At 50.2% G+C, this 14,745-nt stretch overlaps 5 protein-coding genes across 5 annotated transcripts; 2 read left to right on the top strand and 3 right to left on the bottom strand.

The window, feature by feature from the left end:
* Positions 1-145: 145 nt before the first annotated feature.
* CABS01_15234 (mutanase) lies at positions 146-4,261 on the bottom strand (the record flags this gene model as incomplete). The annotated part of the gene is made up of 8 exons (XM_060548570.1): positions 146-481; positions 549-920; positions 974-1,076; positions 1,127-1,517; positions 1,731-1,801; positions 1,868-2,100; positions 2,168-4,111; positions 4,181-4,261. 8 exons carry the CDS (start codon positions 4,259-4,261, stop codon positions 146-148), a joined length of 3,531 nt encoding a protein of 1,176 aa, XP_060391983.1.
* Positions 4,262-6,444: 2,183 nt separating this feature from the next.
* CABS01_15233 (LysM domain-containing protein) lies at positions 6,445-7,621 on the top strand (the record flags this gene model as incomplete). The annotated part of the gene is made up of 4 exons (XM_060548569.1): positions 6,445-6,620; positions 6,685-6,836; positions 6,892-6,949; positions 7,009-7,621. 4 exons carry the CDS (start codon positions 6,445-6,447, stop codon positions 7,619-7,621), a joined length of 999 nt encoding a protein of 332 aa, XP_060391982.1.
* Positions 7,622-8,673: 1,052 nt separating this feature from the next.
* CABS01_15232 (alcohol dehydrogenase GroES-like domain-containing protein) lies at positions 8,674-9,762 on the bottom strand (the record flags this gene model as incomplete). The annotated part of the gene is made up of 1 exon (XM_060548568.1): positions 8,674-9,762. The coding sequence occupies one exon, from the start codon at positions 9,760-9,762 to the stop codon at positions 8,674-8,676; it is 1,089 nt and encodes a 362-aa protein (XP_060391981.1).
* A 2,404-nt stretch (positions 9,763-12,166) lies between these two features.
* CABS01_15231 (uncharacterized protein) lies at positions 12,167-12,304 on the bottom strand (the record flags this gene model as incomplete). The annotated part of the gene is made up of 1 exon (XM_060548567.1): positions 12,167-12,304. One exon carries the CDS (start codon positions 12,302-12,304, stop codon positions 12,167-12,169), a length of 138 nt encoding a protein of 45 aa, XP_060391980.1.
* A 1,139-nt stretch (positions 12,305-13,443) lies between these two features.
* On the top strand, positions 13,444-14,144 carry CABS01_15230 (uncharacterized protein; the record flags this gene model as incomplete). Its single annotated transcript, XM_060548566.1, has 2 exons — positions 13,444-13,520; positions 13,952-14,144. 2 exons carry the CDS (start codon positions 13,444-13,446, stop codon positions 14,142-14,144), a joined length of 270 nt encoding a protein of 89 aa, XP_060391979.1.
* Positions 14,145-14,745: the final 601 nt, after the last annotated feature.

Below are 14,745 nucleotides of genomic sequence, written 5' to 3'. Positions count from 1 at the left end.
GAATACTGCCCTAGAATTCCAAGGGAATCGAGATACAAAATGGTAGCAATGTTACATATTCGAGAGGGATTATTTTGCCATCTTGCCGCACCCTTCTACTTCAAAATTCTTGAAACCCACCGGCGCACATTGAACCAAGTATTGTTCATGGATCCGGCAGTGTTCTGATGTCTGAAATCCGAGCCCTGAGTCGTGCCACCCTAGCTCGCATCGAGGCCTCATTCGGCGGCGAGAACCCCGCCAACGCGAAGTCATCGAGGTCAGCCTCGATTGCGTCTAGCATATCAGTAACCCATAAAGTGGTCCTCCGCGCTGCTTCTGAGTACCAAAGTGAATCAAATTCAATCAAGATCAATACCAGATTCGCAAGTTGGGGGACAGTACTGGCTATGTAATTGACTGCGATTCGTATGTTCCTCCGGTTCTTCTGGACGACTGGGAGGCCCAAGGGATGGTGCATATAGTTCCACACCGCAATACCCTTTTCGCACCGAGTTCACATTAGAACCTGGACTTTCGTGCTAGTGGAGATCATCGATGTTACTCACCTGGGCAATATTATTGAAAAGTTCCTCCTCCGAGGTGGTGTTTCCCGTCACTGCTCGCGCACGTATGGCATCCATTTTCCCGATTGCTGTGGGATCTGCTCCATTGAAAATGGACCCCTTTGCAATATTCAACTTGCGCTCACAGAGCAGTAAAGGTTCTCTGTTTCCCTTGGAGCCAAACTGATCCATCAGATAGTCATTTGGTGTGCGGATACAGCGACTAGCTCCCGACGCCGGAAAAGTGCCCTTCGGAAATTTGGCGTTCCAGAACCTACTCAAAATACGAGCATCTATGCGTCCGCTGAGGCTGGTTGCACCATCTGGGCGTATGCCATTCGTCACCATCTGCAAGAAGTCTCTGATCCATTGTGCCTACGGCTCACTTGTCAGCAGAGATTGCATTCACAAAGACAACAACAACTCACATCTGGATTATGTTCTGTGTCGAGTCTCGCCGAGATCTGGGTCGGAGTAAGTGTTTTGCGGTTGTAAACCATGATATCGACACTTCCACAACCTGGAACCTGCCTGCACGGCGTCAGAGGCCTAATCATCACGTATCAGGGTTTCGTACTCACTCGAAGACATTGTCTGACGGAAGAGGGTTTCTCGGCTTATCTTCGTGGAGTTTGCCTGACCCAGGATATTCTCTCGCGTAGACAATCATCACTATCAAGGCCTGAGCAAGATCGTATAACGCTAGTTCAAACCTTTTCCTTTCGCCTCTTTTCTCGAGAAGAGACTTCTCGTCCATGATCAATGGGTTCAGCGAGCTGAAAGGCGAAAAACCCTGCACATCTCGACGAAGTTCGTCGTGATCATCACAGTCTTCTTCATCAGATATGTCCAGCGAACCGAATTCATCTGGGGCACAGATGCCTTCTTGAAGGGTACAATGTGAAACAGGGCAAACTCCGTTTCCAAAGACAGCCTGTTCAGGTGTACAGCAAAGAGACTTCTTACGCCACCCTAGATTTCACAAATGTATTAGCTTGGCAACGAAGCAGAAACTTGTTTGTAACCCACAGCTGCAGAGGACTCCATTTCCACCCCCTTGATCCAAGAGTAAAGTGACCTCCTTGTTATTGCAAGTGTTGTCAGCACAGTCGCCTTGTCCAACCCAATGGCAATTTGAAAATGGAGCTGGGTTGTTTTTGCAGCAGTAGCGATTGGTTAAGGTACCAAGGCCGCATTTCCCCTCAAGATCCTCCGCTTGAGCGACTTGTTGTTCTTCTTCGGTGCATTTCTCAGAGCTGAGACAGAAGAGATTAGCATGCGAAGGAAACAACACACCCACTACTCCCCTTGTCGAGACTCACCATTCGGTCCAGCGACACTGACTGGTCATTACCTTGAAGGTCTTGAGCTCACAGCAGAAAACCTTGTGCCCACGACTGCACTTGCCGTCACCGCTCTCTCCAGGCTCGCCTCCTGTTGATGATTCGAATAGCGTGACCTCTCCCTTGTGACACTGTCCGTTGCAGTCTCCTCCGCTGCCTCTCCAAGTGCACTGCATGGGAAGAGCACTGTTCTTGCAGCAAATGGGGCGACCCTTTTAAACCTCGTTAGAAATTTTAAACGCTGCTCCGAAAGTCGTAATTTGCCCAGAGAAAACTCACAGAATTACCGGAGCAAGTCCCTCTATCAAAAGACATGCTCTTGTAGCCGTCTCGGCAGCTGGAGGCTTGTGTATTGTCAAGATCGACACAGTCAGGGAACATGTAACAATCGCTGTCAAGGTGAGGCATCTCAACCTGGTGTACAGGAGGGTCGGTCTGCCCTTGCTGGTCGCCCCCGCTGGCATCGCAGACGCTCTTGGGACAGTAGCCTCTAGCGCAAGCGAAAGCGCAGAGACCATGGTCGTTGCCAATTCGACTGATGGCCTTGGTCGTTTGGGTGGGATTCAGGAAATTGAGAGGGCCTTGACTTGTACACTTGCACCTATGGATAGGGCAGAAGCCATTGTAGCACGCAAAGTTGCAAATCGCTGCCCATTCCCCATCTCCCGTCCCCGAGGTGCATGCTGGTGGGTTGAAAGGAGAAACTGTCGGCTCTATCAAGGGATACTCCGTCTTGCCGCAGTACGTCGCGGGGCAGGCCCCGTAGAGACATGCATAGTTGCAAAGTCCAATGTAGTTCGAGTTCAAGCCCTCCGCGGGGAAAACTTCCCCGGCTGTCTGTGGAGGCAGCTTGATCTGGGCACCCGTCGCTTTACAAACACAAGCACTCTCTGGGCAGTAGCCCCAGAAACAGGTTGTGCGACAAAGGACATCAAAGTCGTTAGCACCCACGCCTCTGATGCACACTTCGTCTTCTAGAGACGGCGTGTTGATTGGCCTCGAGGCTTTGGAACTCAAACTTCCTCCAGCCCAAGCGTCGAAGCCGGTCATACCGTTGTGGCAATCGTTTTTTATGGCAGGTCCGGTTTCGTCCGCAATGAGAACATCTTTCCTCCATACACTGATTCTGACGTCGCCTGTACGGCCGTCAAAAGGGGCACTTCCGTGGTAGAGGCCAGCACCGCCGTCGGGTAGGTCTCTCAGAACGCCTTTGGACGCCACGCCTCCAATGGTGACCGTGATAGTGACCGCCTCAGTCGAGAGAATGGTGAAAAACACGGAATCCTCAATGATGTCGTACGACTGGAATTCCATTTGGACCTGCGAAACGGTGTTGCCCGTGGTGCCACCTGTGCTGCAGGCCCCCTTGGGAGTGGGACGGTACCAAAATGAAACCCCCTCGTACGTGATGGTAGCTTTGCTATTTTTGTACCGATCGATGGCAAATGGCAAGAAAACCCGCCAGCCATGGTGATCGAGGGAGTACATATAAGGTGCCTTGCCGGTGTCAAATGCCACGAGGGCGTGGTCCCGGATTGGGCCAATGTGGTGGCTTTCGCCATAGTCGTTCCATGAAATGATCTGGACGAACTCGGGCATAAGAACGTTAACCTGGATCCAGCGGTCAAACCAAAGGTGGTCGCCACGCCACAGCCAGTTCTTACCGAATCCAGGAAGATTGGTATAGAACCATGGAGAGACTGGCATCATGTATGGTTTACCCTTGAGAGCCCGTCTATAAGACGCATCGACGTACGTTTCCATGTCATGATCTCCCCACGGCCAGCCAGCCCAACTGAAAAGCCCGTCAGCAACACCACTAGCCTTTGCAACTGCGGGATCAGCACCCAGAGATGACCAGTCTGGTATAAAGAAGCAGCCAGTCGTTGCTTTGATATCGACCCAGTCTTCAGCTTGATCAGGCCCTTCAAAGGTCGATACGAAAGGTTTGCCCTGGTATCGGAAGTACGCACTACTCGATGCATACTTATTTATCCAGGTTATCACTTCCTCCTTGGAAAAGGGTCCGCGGCCAGCATAGTCGAAAGAAAAGAAGAGTTTGAAGCCAAGAGCCTCGGCATTTGAGAAAGCGTCTGCAATAGCTTTGGCATTCATTGGTTCTCCCTTTGCCATATTAAGAGCGAACGCATCGATGTGGGCTTCTTGGGCCAGTTTGATATCGTCGATCCAGTCAGCTGCTGAATAGTGCTCCGTGTTGCCGACCTGCGTGATACTTGCTTTAGCGTACAAGAATTACATCAAGCTTGGAAACTTATAATGAGGTTGGCTTACCATGAAGTGAGCAAAAACGGCCCGTGACAATACAAAATTTACCCATGATAAGGCTACGAGAAAAAAGGCGAGCAGCCTCATGGCGTGATGCTTCGGGAACGCAGAAGACCGTGGAAGAATAAGGTACCAGAGGCTCAACTTGCAAGAGCTACGAGTTGTGACGAACCCGAGACCACGTTCAAGCAGCGTGTCAAGAGACTCATATTAGCCATTTTCTTTACACTAGCATTTATGATCACACGCCTCTCGCTTTCTGGTCTCTGTGACCGGCGTTGCACTCTCTTTCAGCCAGGCGGACCCAGACCCTTGTCACTGCACATTACCAACGACCAGCAAGACATTGCTAGTGACTAGAGCCTGATCATACCGGGTACGCAAACCGAGAATCCGCCTCAGTCGGTATCGAAGACTGCTGCCCTCGAGAATTGCTGCTAGCCAGAGAAATGCCAGCATAGAATGATCCATTTCACATGCATGGTGGAGGTTGGGGGCTAGGGTCAATCTATAATCTCCATTTCGTGGCAGGGACTTTACAACAGGCCATTCTCGTCTTTGGCGGATATGGATGTAATTAGCATGAAGTCTCGAAGGATTCGCTTTCCGACCAAGCGAGCATCCACACTGAATGTTGCCAAGATGTGTCGGTCCTGTCGGAGAGCTTGATGTGACCAAAAAGTCATGGATTCATGGCGGCTAGATGCGCAACTGCGGCCTTGTTGGTGATGAGGACATGGATGTTGCGCGATGAAGAACGATTCCATTATGCAGTCAGGCCCATCCTCAGGTGAAGCGAGCTCTCTATGCGGGTCGCATTTGTCAATAAGATTATGGACCGGATGTAACGCTAAACGGGTCGGTCGCTCCAGACAATCCAGTGACCCTTGACGAGTGGACTAGAGCAGATCATATCGCTGTAGACAGTGTTGTTTTAAGACGGTACCAGGACTGAGGCAGAAGGACTATGTCAGATTGGTAGTTTTGGCTGAGACAAGGAAGTGTAAAATTATGTGTCCATATAGGTCTATGATCTAACAACAAGGTAGGAGAGCTTCTCTTTCTTCTAGTGTCTATATGTAGGCATAATCTCCTCTCATTGTCAGAATTTTCATATGCAAAGAAGATTCTTCTCATCCCTCTCGATATCGCTTTATGGCGAATACCTCTCCCAGGGTTATTATTATGACCAATCCAGCAGATTATGCTACCAACCGTCTCGCAATGTGGCAGGGGTGTGCGGGCCGTTCACGAGCGTTTCCGAATCCGTGCCTTTCATCCGGTGCCATACCCAGTAAAGTAGGTAGATCCCTTGCAGACACAACCAACACGCAGAGCCTGGATGTAACCTTGAACCAACAGAACGTCCACTTGAACTAGCAAAAAAATCCCTTGAAGTATTTTGCCGCTAGGTGACTCCAGCGAATCATGAAAAAAGGAAAAGCTCATCTGTCCTGAAAATCTCAGGCCACTTGCCGTGCAATTAGCGGCGAGTCTCGGGCAGCCGAGGTACGTGTATAACCAAGACTGTTCGATGTATAGGATTGTCTGTTTTCGAGAGATCAAATAGACAATTTCACTGGGCTCGCTATGACTGCTCGGGTCAAGGCTCCAGCTTTCGATTGGGATGACATGGGTTAGAGCACTCATAGGCCACGGCACTATCAGAACTGAACCTAGCAAATTTGAGCCACAAGCTTGTGCGACTGGTGACGTTAATCGCGAAGCCAAGTGATATACTACTACCTAGGTTATTAAGGCTGAAGCGATCCAGATATGCGGGCGGGATTGCAGGCCTGCGGGCAGCATGTTCCGTGATATCTCTAAGCGCTCGAGCCCTGACTCGTGACAAGATAGGTGTCTCCACCCTCACTTGCGGTTCTGTTGGTAAATTGCTATGGGGTTCCCGACCTGAACACGAGCGGCACAGCAGCTCGTTGGGTACTAGCGTTATCACGGAGGCCGTGAGAACTCTGGTAGGAGGAACAAAAGGAAACCCTTGATTCATGTTATTTTCAGAAGCTTGGCTGCTGCGGATATGTAACTCGGGAAATTTGATGAGGAATGTGATCAGTATCTGAAATACACTTGTGACTGAGCTGCAGCATCTAGTGTACCTGCCCCCTTGAAATTTTCATCGCACCCACAATGTCTTGCGCCAACATGCTATCGTTCACGGAGAACTTCCTTCCCAATCTTCTCTTCAGGTTTTGGGATCTCTCCCAAGTTCTCCGTTTCTTCGGGGCTATCATCCACAGGCTCAATTAGCCATGTCCAAAACAGCCGCTGTTCTTCGCGGCCTAGTCTTATTGCCTGTCGTCCTCGCCCAGCAATTTCCACTTCGAACCACTTCGTACGAGCACTTTGGTTTGAGTGAGAAGTGTTTCGAAGCACTGAACACCACTTTGGAGTGCTCTAGTCAGTTAGGTAGTCACGTCCGATCAGAGTAAGCTACTGTTCACCGGCCTTGCCCACGATTTACAATGTCAATATTTACGCCTTGGTTGCAGATCTACAAGAGTTGACGTTCTCGACGCCGATGGAATCGACGCAATTTGCAATGACGGTTGTAAAAAGTCATTAGCAGAGTTGCGGGCTAAGATTCAGAGTGATTGTAACCCAAAGATCGATGTCTTCGATCATGGTTTAATGATATATCCTGGTATGATACTACGAGATCACCTCTTCATTGCCAGTTTGTCTAACAAAAGATTCAGCGACGTATATTGTAGATCGTTACATTTACGTCTACGACATTTCATGCTACAAGAACAGGTACGCCATCATTAGGTACGGGCTATTGGAGGCGCAAGGTTGACGTTGAGGGGACTCAGAGACACAGGAAACCCTTGCGACTACATTCTGGGCGAATGGAGAAATCAAACAGATGATTCCCCGCGCGAATGCGACGATTGCGTTCTTGGGCCGATGGAAATTGAAGTCAACTCTCCTATCGGCCACACCGAATCGCGGGCTGTTGAGTTTCAGTCCGTGATCTCGAGCTGTGGCGCCACAGGGTACACCTACACTAGTCCGTTGCCATATGCCATCAGCTCAACAGTGGCCCCTCCGGACTTGTCCGCATCCCCGACCATAGGGGCTCAGAGTTGGTCAGCCCAACGCATGTCAGCAGATTGCGCCACCACGTACCACGTCCAAGACGGCGATACCTGCGACAGCATTTCTATTGCTCAGAGCGTCTCGAGTAGGGATCTGGTAGAGGCGAATGAACATCTTGACAATTGGTGCGGTGGTCTCGGCGCAGGACAAGAAATGTGTCTGCCTGCGCAGTGTAAACTGCACCTACTGACGACCGAGGATTCGTGCGAATCCTTGTTAAGGCAATATGGAGTCTCGCCCAAGGACCTTTCGGAGTGGAACCCAAAACTCTACATCCAATGTGACGGGTTCAGTCAGATCAATACAGGTTATATTTGCGTCGGGTAAGTCACAGACTCTAGTTCTAGAGCATGTCAACGATGCGCACCTCGCTCATGACTTTCGTGGTTCCTAGGCCTCCAATCATCCCTAAAAAGTCACCGGAAACCTCACCAGCACCTGGGAAAAGCAATTCCACCATTAACATCAGTGCTTCCTCACCGGCGGCGACGAGCACTACGGTCCATCAGACAGCAGTGCTACCATTGAAGGAATCTTCAACAACTCAGGCTTCAATGGATGAAAATGTGTCCAGTGGAGGGCCAATTGGGGAGACCACCGGGGTGTTCTTCAGCATCGAATCATCAATTCCCTCTCGTTCAGAGACAAGCAAAGCCCAAGATCCTACCTCATCTGTACAGATTTAGAGGTTGATTCAGTTAATGAAGGTCGGGGTCTTGAACGCCAAAGGTCTACACAGGTGACGCAGGTGGGTATTCCGCTGCTCGTGGCCGTAATATGAGCCTGAAAGGATCAATGATGCTTCATGTACTAGACACCTGTAACTTCGTGGACATGGCAGCGTTTCCTATGGTAGAGAAGAACAGCAGGTGCTTGAATACTGTCCCTAGGTATCACCTGAGACTAGAAGAGAGAACTTCGCGAGTATCCTCGTCAAAGTCTCTAGAGGCTAGTCGATTTCGAAGCACAATTGGGTGAGCGTACGGAATGGGCCATGCCCGAACGGTCATGTTCTCCTCTTGTTACAGTTTTCTTTTGAGAATCGACGACCATTGGAAATGTGTATGCAGTAGACTAGCATCTGGAACATCATGTCTCATTCCCACAACACTATTTTGTTGACAAAAGAATTGCGTGCATACTAGAGGTAACCCAAATAGCACTGAGCCCTGACCACCGACGAGACGGCTCACGTACCTACCTTAATTGTGAGCCTTGATTTGCGAACTCCCTCATCTCCAAACTTGCGACAAGAGCGTTTCGATTCTCGGTGGATCAGCAGGCCCATCTGGAACTTTTTATATCATCACCTCATCATTCATCTGCTATTCAAAGAAGCTGCTGCCATTATAGACGTATCAATCCATGTCTTAACCCTTTTAGAAAACCATGCACAAGCGGCCCTTGAGCTGTTTAGACAAATAGTGTTCCGCCATCTCATTGGCCTCGTCAACACCGAACGTCTTCTCAACGTGCGTCTTGCAACCATTCTTTGCGTGCAATTCCACCATTTCCCTGCTCCGTTCAGGAGTGCAAATCAACGCACCACGAACAGTCTGCTCCTTGAAATTCAGCGCAAAGGGATCGACCTCAAAAGGCCCATCGGCGGGGAGACCGACATCGACCAGTACACCACCCTTGCGCAAGAATTGCTGTCCGAACCTGACAAGCGGCCGTGCCTCGGTCGTGATGACGATGCGGTCGACACCGGGATTGGTATCATAGAATGAAGTCTGGAGCTCTTCAACAACCTTCTTCTGAGACTCTTCTGTATCGATGAGGTACGTGCGATCGGGCTTGAGGTGTGAGGGCACATCGTTGGCTAGGGCGAGTCCTTCTTGTCTGTTGTCGATGACGATGACCTTGTATCCCAGCGCCTTGGCGTATTGTACACCGAGGTGTCCCAAGCCGCCGATGCCGATGATGGCAAGCCATTGGTCCTTATGGCCCTGCGCGGCACATAGCGCGCCATAGACTGTCGCACCGGCGCAGAACAAGGGTGCGGCCTCGGCCCAAGGGATAGACTCGGGAATCTTGGCGACGACACGGGCGTCGGCTTTCATGTATTGTGCGAACCCGCCGTCCAGGGTAAGCCCCAGCATGCCGACGAGGTTATCGCAGACCTGTTTTCCTTGGTTGCACGAGTTGCACTTGCCGCAGCAGCCATAGGTGTTGATAGAACCGACGCGGTCACCGACTTGAAGACCCTGCTTGCCTGGTTCGGAACCGAGCCTGATGATGGTGCCGGCGGGTTCGTGGGAGCCGACAAGGCCTGGCTTTGCGCCGGCCGAGGCGTAGACACCCTGCTGGACCTGGAGATCTGTGTGGCAGTAGCCTGCGGCGGCAATCTTGACGAGGACGTCATTTGGGCCGAGGTCGGTCGGGACGTTTACATCCTTTACCTCATAGCCTTTGTTGAAGTCTTTGATTGTCGCGGCGCGCATTTGTTGGGGGATCTGGTCTGCCATGTTGGAAGGAGGTTGAACAGCAATTACTAGCGATGTCGCAATGTTGTTGTTACTCAGGATTGGGTATGTTTGGCTCAATGCAATTGGAAGGTACCAAAAATGGGATTTAATAGGGTGACCAGAAAATGAGTTTACATGAACCTCTTTGTCTTTGATGTCTTTCGATACTTATAGGCTGGCGAGACCGTCAACCGGTGACCGATTTTGTCTGTGAAACGTCATAATAGACGCTCATCAGATGTGATGCGGAACGCAATATCAGCGTCACAGGATCCAATGATAGTTACGTCGAGTGGAACAGTTTGACGGACTTTGCAGCCTCATAGTGTCATAAAAGTGGCCCATTCAGAAACGCTGGTCCGGGAGCATCTGAACGTTATCGGACCCCATTCAGCATGTAAGCTTTCAGAAAAATTGTAGTATCGTCGATGCCTGCCACTTCTCTGCCATGTAACTGACATGTCAACGATGGTGAACATTATGCAATACCAGAATTCGATTTTCTCACACTTACAGCATCGGTTAGAACTTCAAGTCTATTGGTTGCTAGTGGTAAACTGGTAAATGTCGGTGAGTTTGGAAAAGTTCACAAATGTGTGTAGTCGATGCCCCGTTGCCATATGCAAACCCAAATTACGAGGTCGGCCGATTACCGCTGTCTCAAGTACGGTGATGTAACCTTGAGATCATCACAACAGTTTCGTCCGGTGAGAGTGCATCGGAGCTTTACACCCTTGGTGACATCGGTGTAAGGCAAGCTAGATCTGTGGGCTCAACTCCACCGAGACCCACCGTGCCGAGCGGGATCCTGAGATGCATCCGCCATCGAGATCGCGCTGGATACAGACCTGGGTTTCCTTCAATATTATACACGTTTTGATAAGAATGCTAAGGGCGCAATTAATTGCGAGTCTAGTTGTAGGGCTCTACGTTCCTTTCTCAATACCCTATCATGACCAGGTGCATCTCGTCTTAATGTTGGGCTGACCTGCTGCGCCAAGGGTTGGGTGGTAGACCTTTTTGGTGTCCGCAGTAACGGGATCCACCACCTGGCACTGGTCGTCCTCGTCGTAGTAGCTCCCCTTCAACTCCGTCTCACAGATTCTCTGCCTCCAGTTGCGCAGGCTGTCATTGTACGCGGCAGGTGGTGCTGGTGAACAGCTGGCGTGGAAGACGGTGATATATTCAGCCAAGACTGTGCTAGACAGGGCGAACAAGATGGTTGCTGTCTTGAGATGCACTGTGGAATGTTAGGAATGCAAGTCCGGTTCTTGAGTATTGGGAGAATGTTTGACTAACTGATGAAGTAGTGATTGTTATGAGGAGCGATTGAGTTGATGTTGTTTGCTTCAATCGCCTTGAACGAGATATGACTCTAACGTCTAACATGCATTGAAAGACCGGATTGGTGTGGGCTTAAGTATACCGGACCCAGCACGAAATCGCGGCATTGAATACTATTACTGTTCGAAGTTCAATTAAATTGAAGGAAACTCTAAGAAATAGCTAGGAGTTGAAAGTCGAATGTCGCATTCGCTTTTCCCCCTTTTGAAGTGCTAAGCTTTGTACTAAGTGGGCTGCAAGAGCAAGCCTCGCCCGCTCGTTCCGATCACACAGACCACAACGACATCACCGAAGTATTGAAAATATCGTTTCGTTGTTGGAAAAGTTCTTCACATCTAAAAAGAGAATCATTTGCTTTCTGGGCTTTTGCGCTTATTATTTGATTAATTGATTGTGTGTTAGCAAGTCGAAGCTGGTCACGTCTGATGTCTCGTTCCCAGGATTCTGATGCTGCCCCAGCCCGACGGAAGTTATGACTTCGTCTCCTTCGCCTATACGCCAGATCCAGGACCAATAAATCTTATTTAATGTCAAGCAATACTTATTATATTTGACGGTGAACTATAAACTCCCAAGCAACTGATGGGCGACCCACTATGCCTCAATAAGGGCTAATGTTATCAGTAATCCAACTTGTTCATTAATAGTTGCCACCTCACATAGACAAATGTTATGGATTGTTCAGCTAGCCCGCAAGGAATTTCGTCTTTTGAACCTGCCCGTCATGGTTCTAGGAGCCTTTGATTATGTGTCCCTAAGACAGCGCACGTTACCGAAGCATACTTGGTGAGACGGAGACGGATCTTTTCCAAACGGATCCTCGGAATATATCAGTCTCATCTGATGTGATTGAGGTCGAAACCCCGCTACTCCTCTGCCTCTTCGCGCGCCAAGCATGAGATATCCCCCCTGTCATGATGGAGTACTTAACGGGATTGCTCTCAGGCATATTGACACAGACTCCAATATATTCGCTCTATCCAATCCGAAAAAGAACGGAGCAGAATACCTCTCACTTCCACTCTTATTGATGGCCCTGTTGATCGTTGACACGAAGAAGTCATCTGTCCGTCTCATGAAGCAGTCGGCAATGTTGACAACGAATGCGCCGGGGATGGGATCCGCCTTGATCCAGTGGCCGGACTTGCTGAGTACTTCGAGACTGCCAGATGAGTCTTGAGTAACAATAGTGAAGCATTCGACATCAGTGTCTGCGCCGATTCCGTTCTGCTCGTCTACCGAGTGTGAAGTGGAGAATGCACATTCCCGCCTCTGGCCGCTTGACATAGGTATTCGTCGAAGTAATCTCTAGGCAGGTGGAGCGCGAATGCAAAGTCATCCGACGCAAGAGCCTCATGAGCTTTGTGTGATAGGCGTATAGATTGTCCTGGAAACTAGGTAGGTCGGTAGGCAGATGTTGACGGACTTCGACTGCTTCAGGCCTTTCTGCGCGTCGTAGGCCTAGTCGAAAGCTTCACTCAAATTTGGGAAAGAATGAACAGGGAAGAAAACGCCCTGATGTTCTAGAATTGAAATCGCAACCTATCCTGAATTTTCCCCATCTTCAGGTCTTCCTTGCAACAATGACATCTCCTTTGTCACAGAGCCGCCGTCTAACTCGGCGCGTAGAAGTAAATCAAGATACAGACACTGAAGTGGACATCTACGTCGACAAAGAAACCCGTCCGTTTCCTCAATCCCATCCCAGTTACAGTCCTTGGGAGTTTGTGGGGTTATGGGTGGTCTTCGGATCTTTCAATACTGGCGCTTAGACGACGGGTTCTTCCTCGATCTCCTTGGGCCTGAATGGCTGGGTAAGCGATTTAGCCCATTCCGCGAGGTGACTAGAGGCAACGATCCGTAAACTGATGGGGCTAAAGCAATCGATGATTGCAATCGTCGTCGCTCACACCTTTGTTGGGTTTGTGTGCATAGCTGGAGGCCACCCTGGCGCAAAGTGGCATATCGGGTTTCCGCTTTGGATGAAGCAGAATTGGGGTATACGGGGTTATCTGTTTCCCATGGTAAGTCTAGACCTTAAATCTTACCTTACCTTTCCCAGTGCAAACAAGATTTGAGGCTGTGTGGACTAATCTCGCGACCAGGCCATCCGAGTCTTTTGAATGGACAGCCACCAACACGTGGTATGGGAGCTAATGATTGAAGGTCCTATTGACCTGCGTCTGGCCATCGCACCTCAATTTGGATTCTGAGCTTGCGGACGGGACGAGGAAAGTCTATGACCTCATCTCCTTCATCCTGTACTTCCTGCTCTGTTTGCCATTAGTGTGGTTCAGCACAGAAAACCATCGCAAGCCGTGACTCTCCGCCTCGACCATGGTGGTGACAGCCGTTTTATGCTATCGATCTGGGGCACAGCTCGTGCGGGCGGTGGAGGCGCCATTCTTGCAGATGTGAGCAAGGTCTCTGGAATCAAGCCTGCGCAAGGGGGAGACTTAGGCTGGGCTGTCGTAGCCGTGGTTACGGCTAAACTGGAGGTATCGCTAAGCATATGTGGTCTCAGTCCGACTACACCAGCTTTGCACGGGAACCAGGGGACCAAGTCCTCGCTCAGCTAATCATGGAACCCTTGGGAACCATCATTGTGGCCTGTATCGGTATTATCTGCACATCGTGCGCGGCAACGCTCTACCCCAACGAAGGGATGCTGCTATAGCAGCCCTACGCCTTCCTAGATGCTGTGCGCAAGAACGAGGCTAATTTCGGCGACCGGGCTGGGGCCGTTTTCGCCAGGATCGCTTTCATGCTATCGTAGTTTGGCATGGTCGTTGCCTTCAACTGCGGAGTCGCGGGTATCGATCTAGCCGCGCTGCTACCGCGATAGTTTACGATCCGTCGGGGGATTTCTGACCGTCGTCTTCGTCTTCGTCATGCAGCCCTTGTCACTGCTTAACAGTGCCGGCAACTTTCTAACCGTGGTCGGCAGCTTCAATATCTTCCTCGGTCCGCTCAAGGGAATCATGTTTGCCGATGACTTCCTCATCCGCAAGCGGACCATGGAGCTTACCGGCCTGTAAAGTGACTCATCCGCCAGCGATTACTGGTAGAACAGAGGTTAAAATCTGCGGGCGGCCGTTTCTTGGGTGCTTGGAGCCTAGATATTCATTTACGGGTTAGCGGAAAGAGCCAAGGCACCTAGCGAAGTTTGGTTGGGTGTGGGAGACTATACCAGTTGTTCTGTTTTGTGGGATGTCTCGTATCTGGCTCGACGTATCTCGCATTCCATCGTATCGTGCCCATTCCTGAGAAACAGGCAGCGGATGACCTCGGTGATTTTGGCACCTTTGGAGACGCGCCAGTACTGCGCGGCGTGGCTGAGCTGGACGTAAGCTCGATATCAGAGGCTGGGGGAGAAAAGTCGCGCGCGGGGCAAAAGGTCCAGATCGTCTGACGCCAGTGCAAGTTCGTATTTATTGCCTGTTCCGTCGACTTTTCAAGTAAACTAGAGCCCCAATATCTCTACAAACTTCAAGCCACCGTCCCAAGATGGAAAGCTGACAAGTAAATGTCTCAAACCATGAGTTCTTCGCCCCTTCAATCATATCATTTATGATGTCTTTTTTGTGATATGAGCCGTGGCACCCCTCCACATTCCATCTGATCGTCGTGCATGGCTGC

The sequence above is a fragment of the Colletotrichum abscissum genome, assembly GCF_030869225.1.
Source record: "Colletotrichum abscissum strain IMI 504890 chromosome Unknown Scaffold_64.1, whole genome shotgun sequence".
NCBI lineage: Eukaryota > Fungi > Ascomycota > Sordariomycetes > Glomerellales > Glomerellaceae > Colletotrichum > Colletotrichum abscissum.
This window is presented reverse-complemented; position numbering and strand designations above follow the sequence as displayed.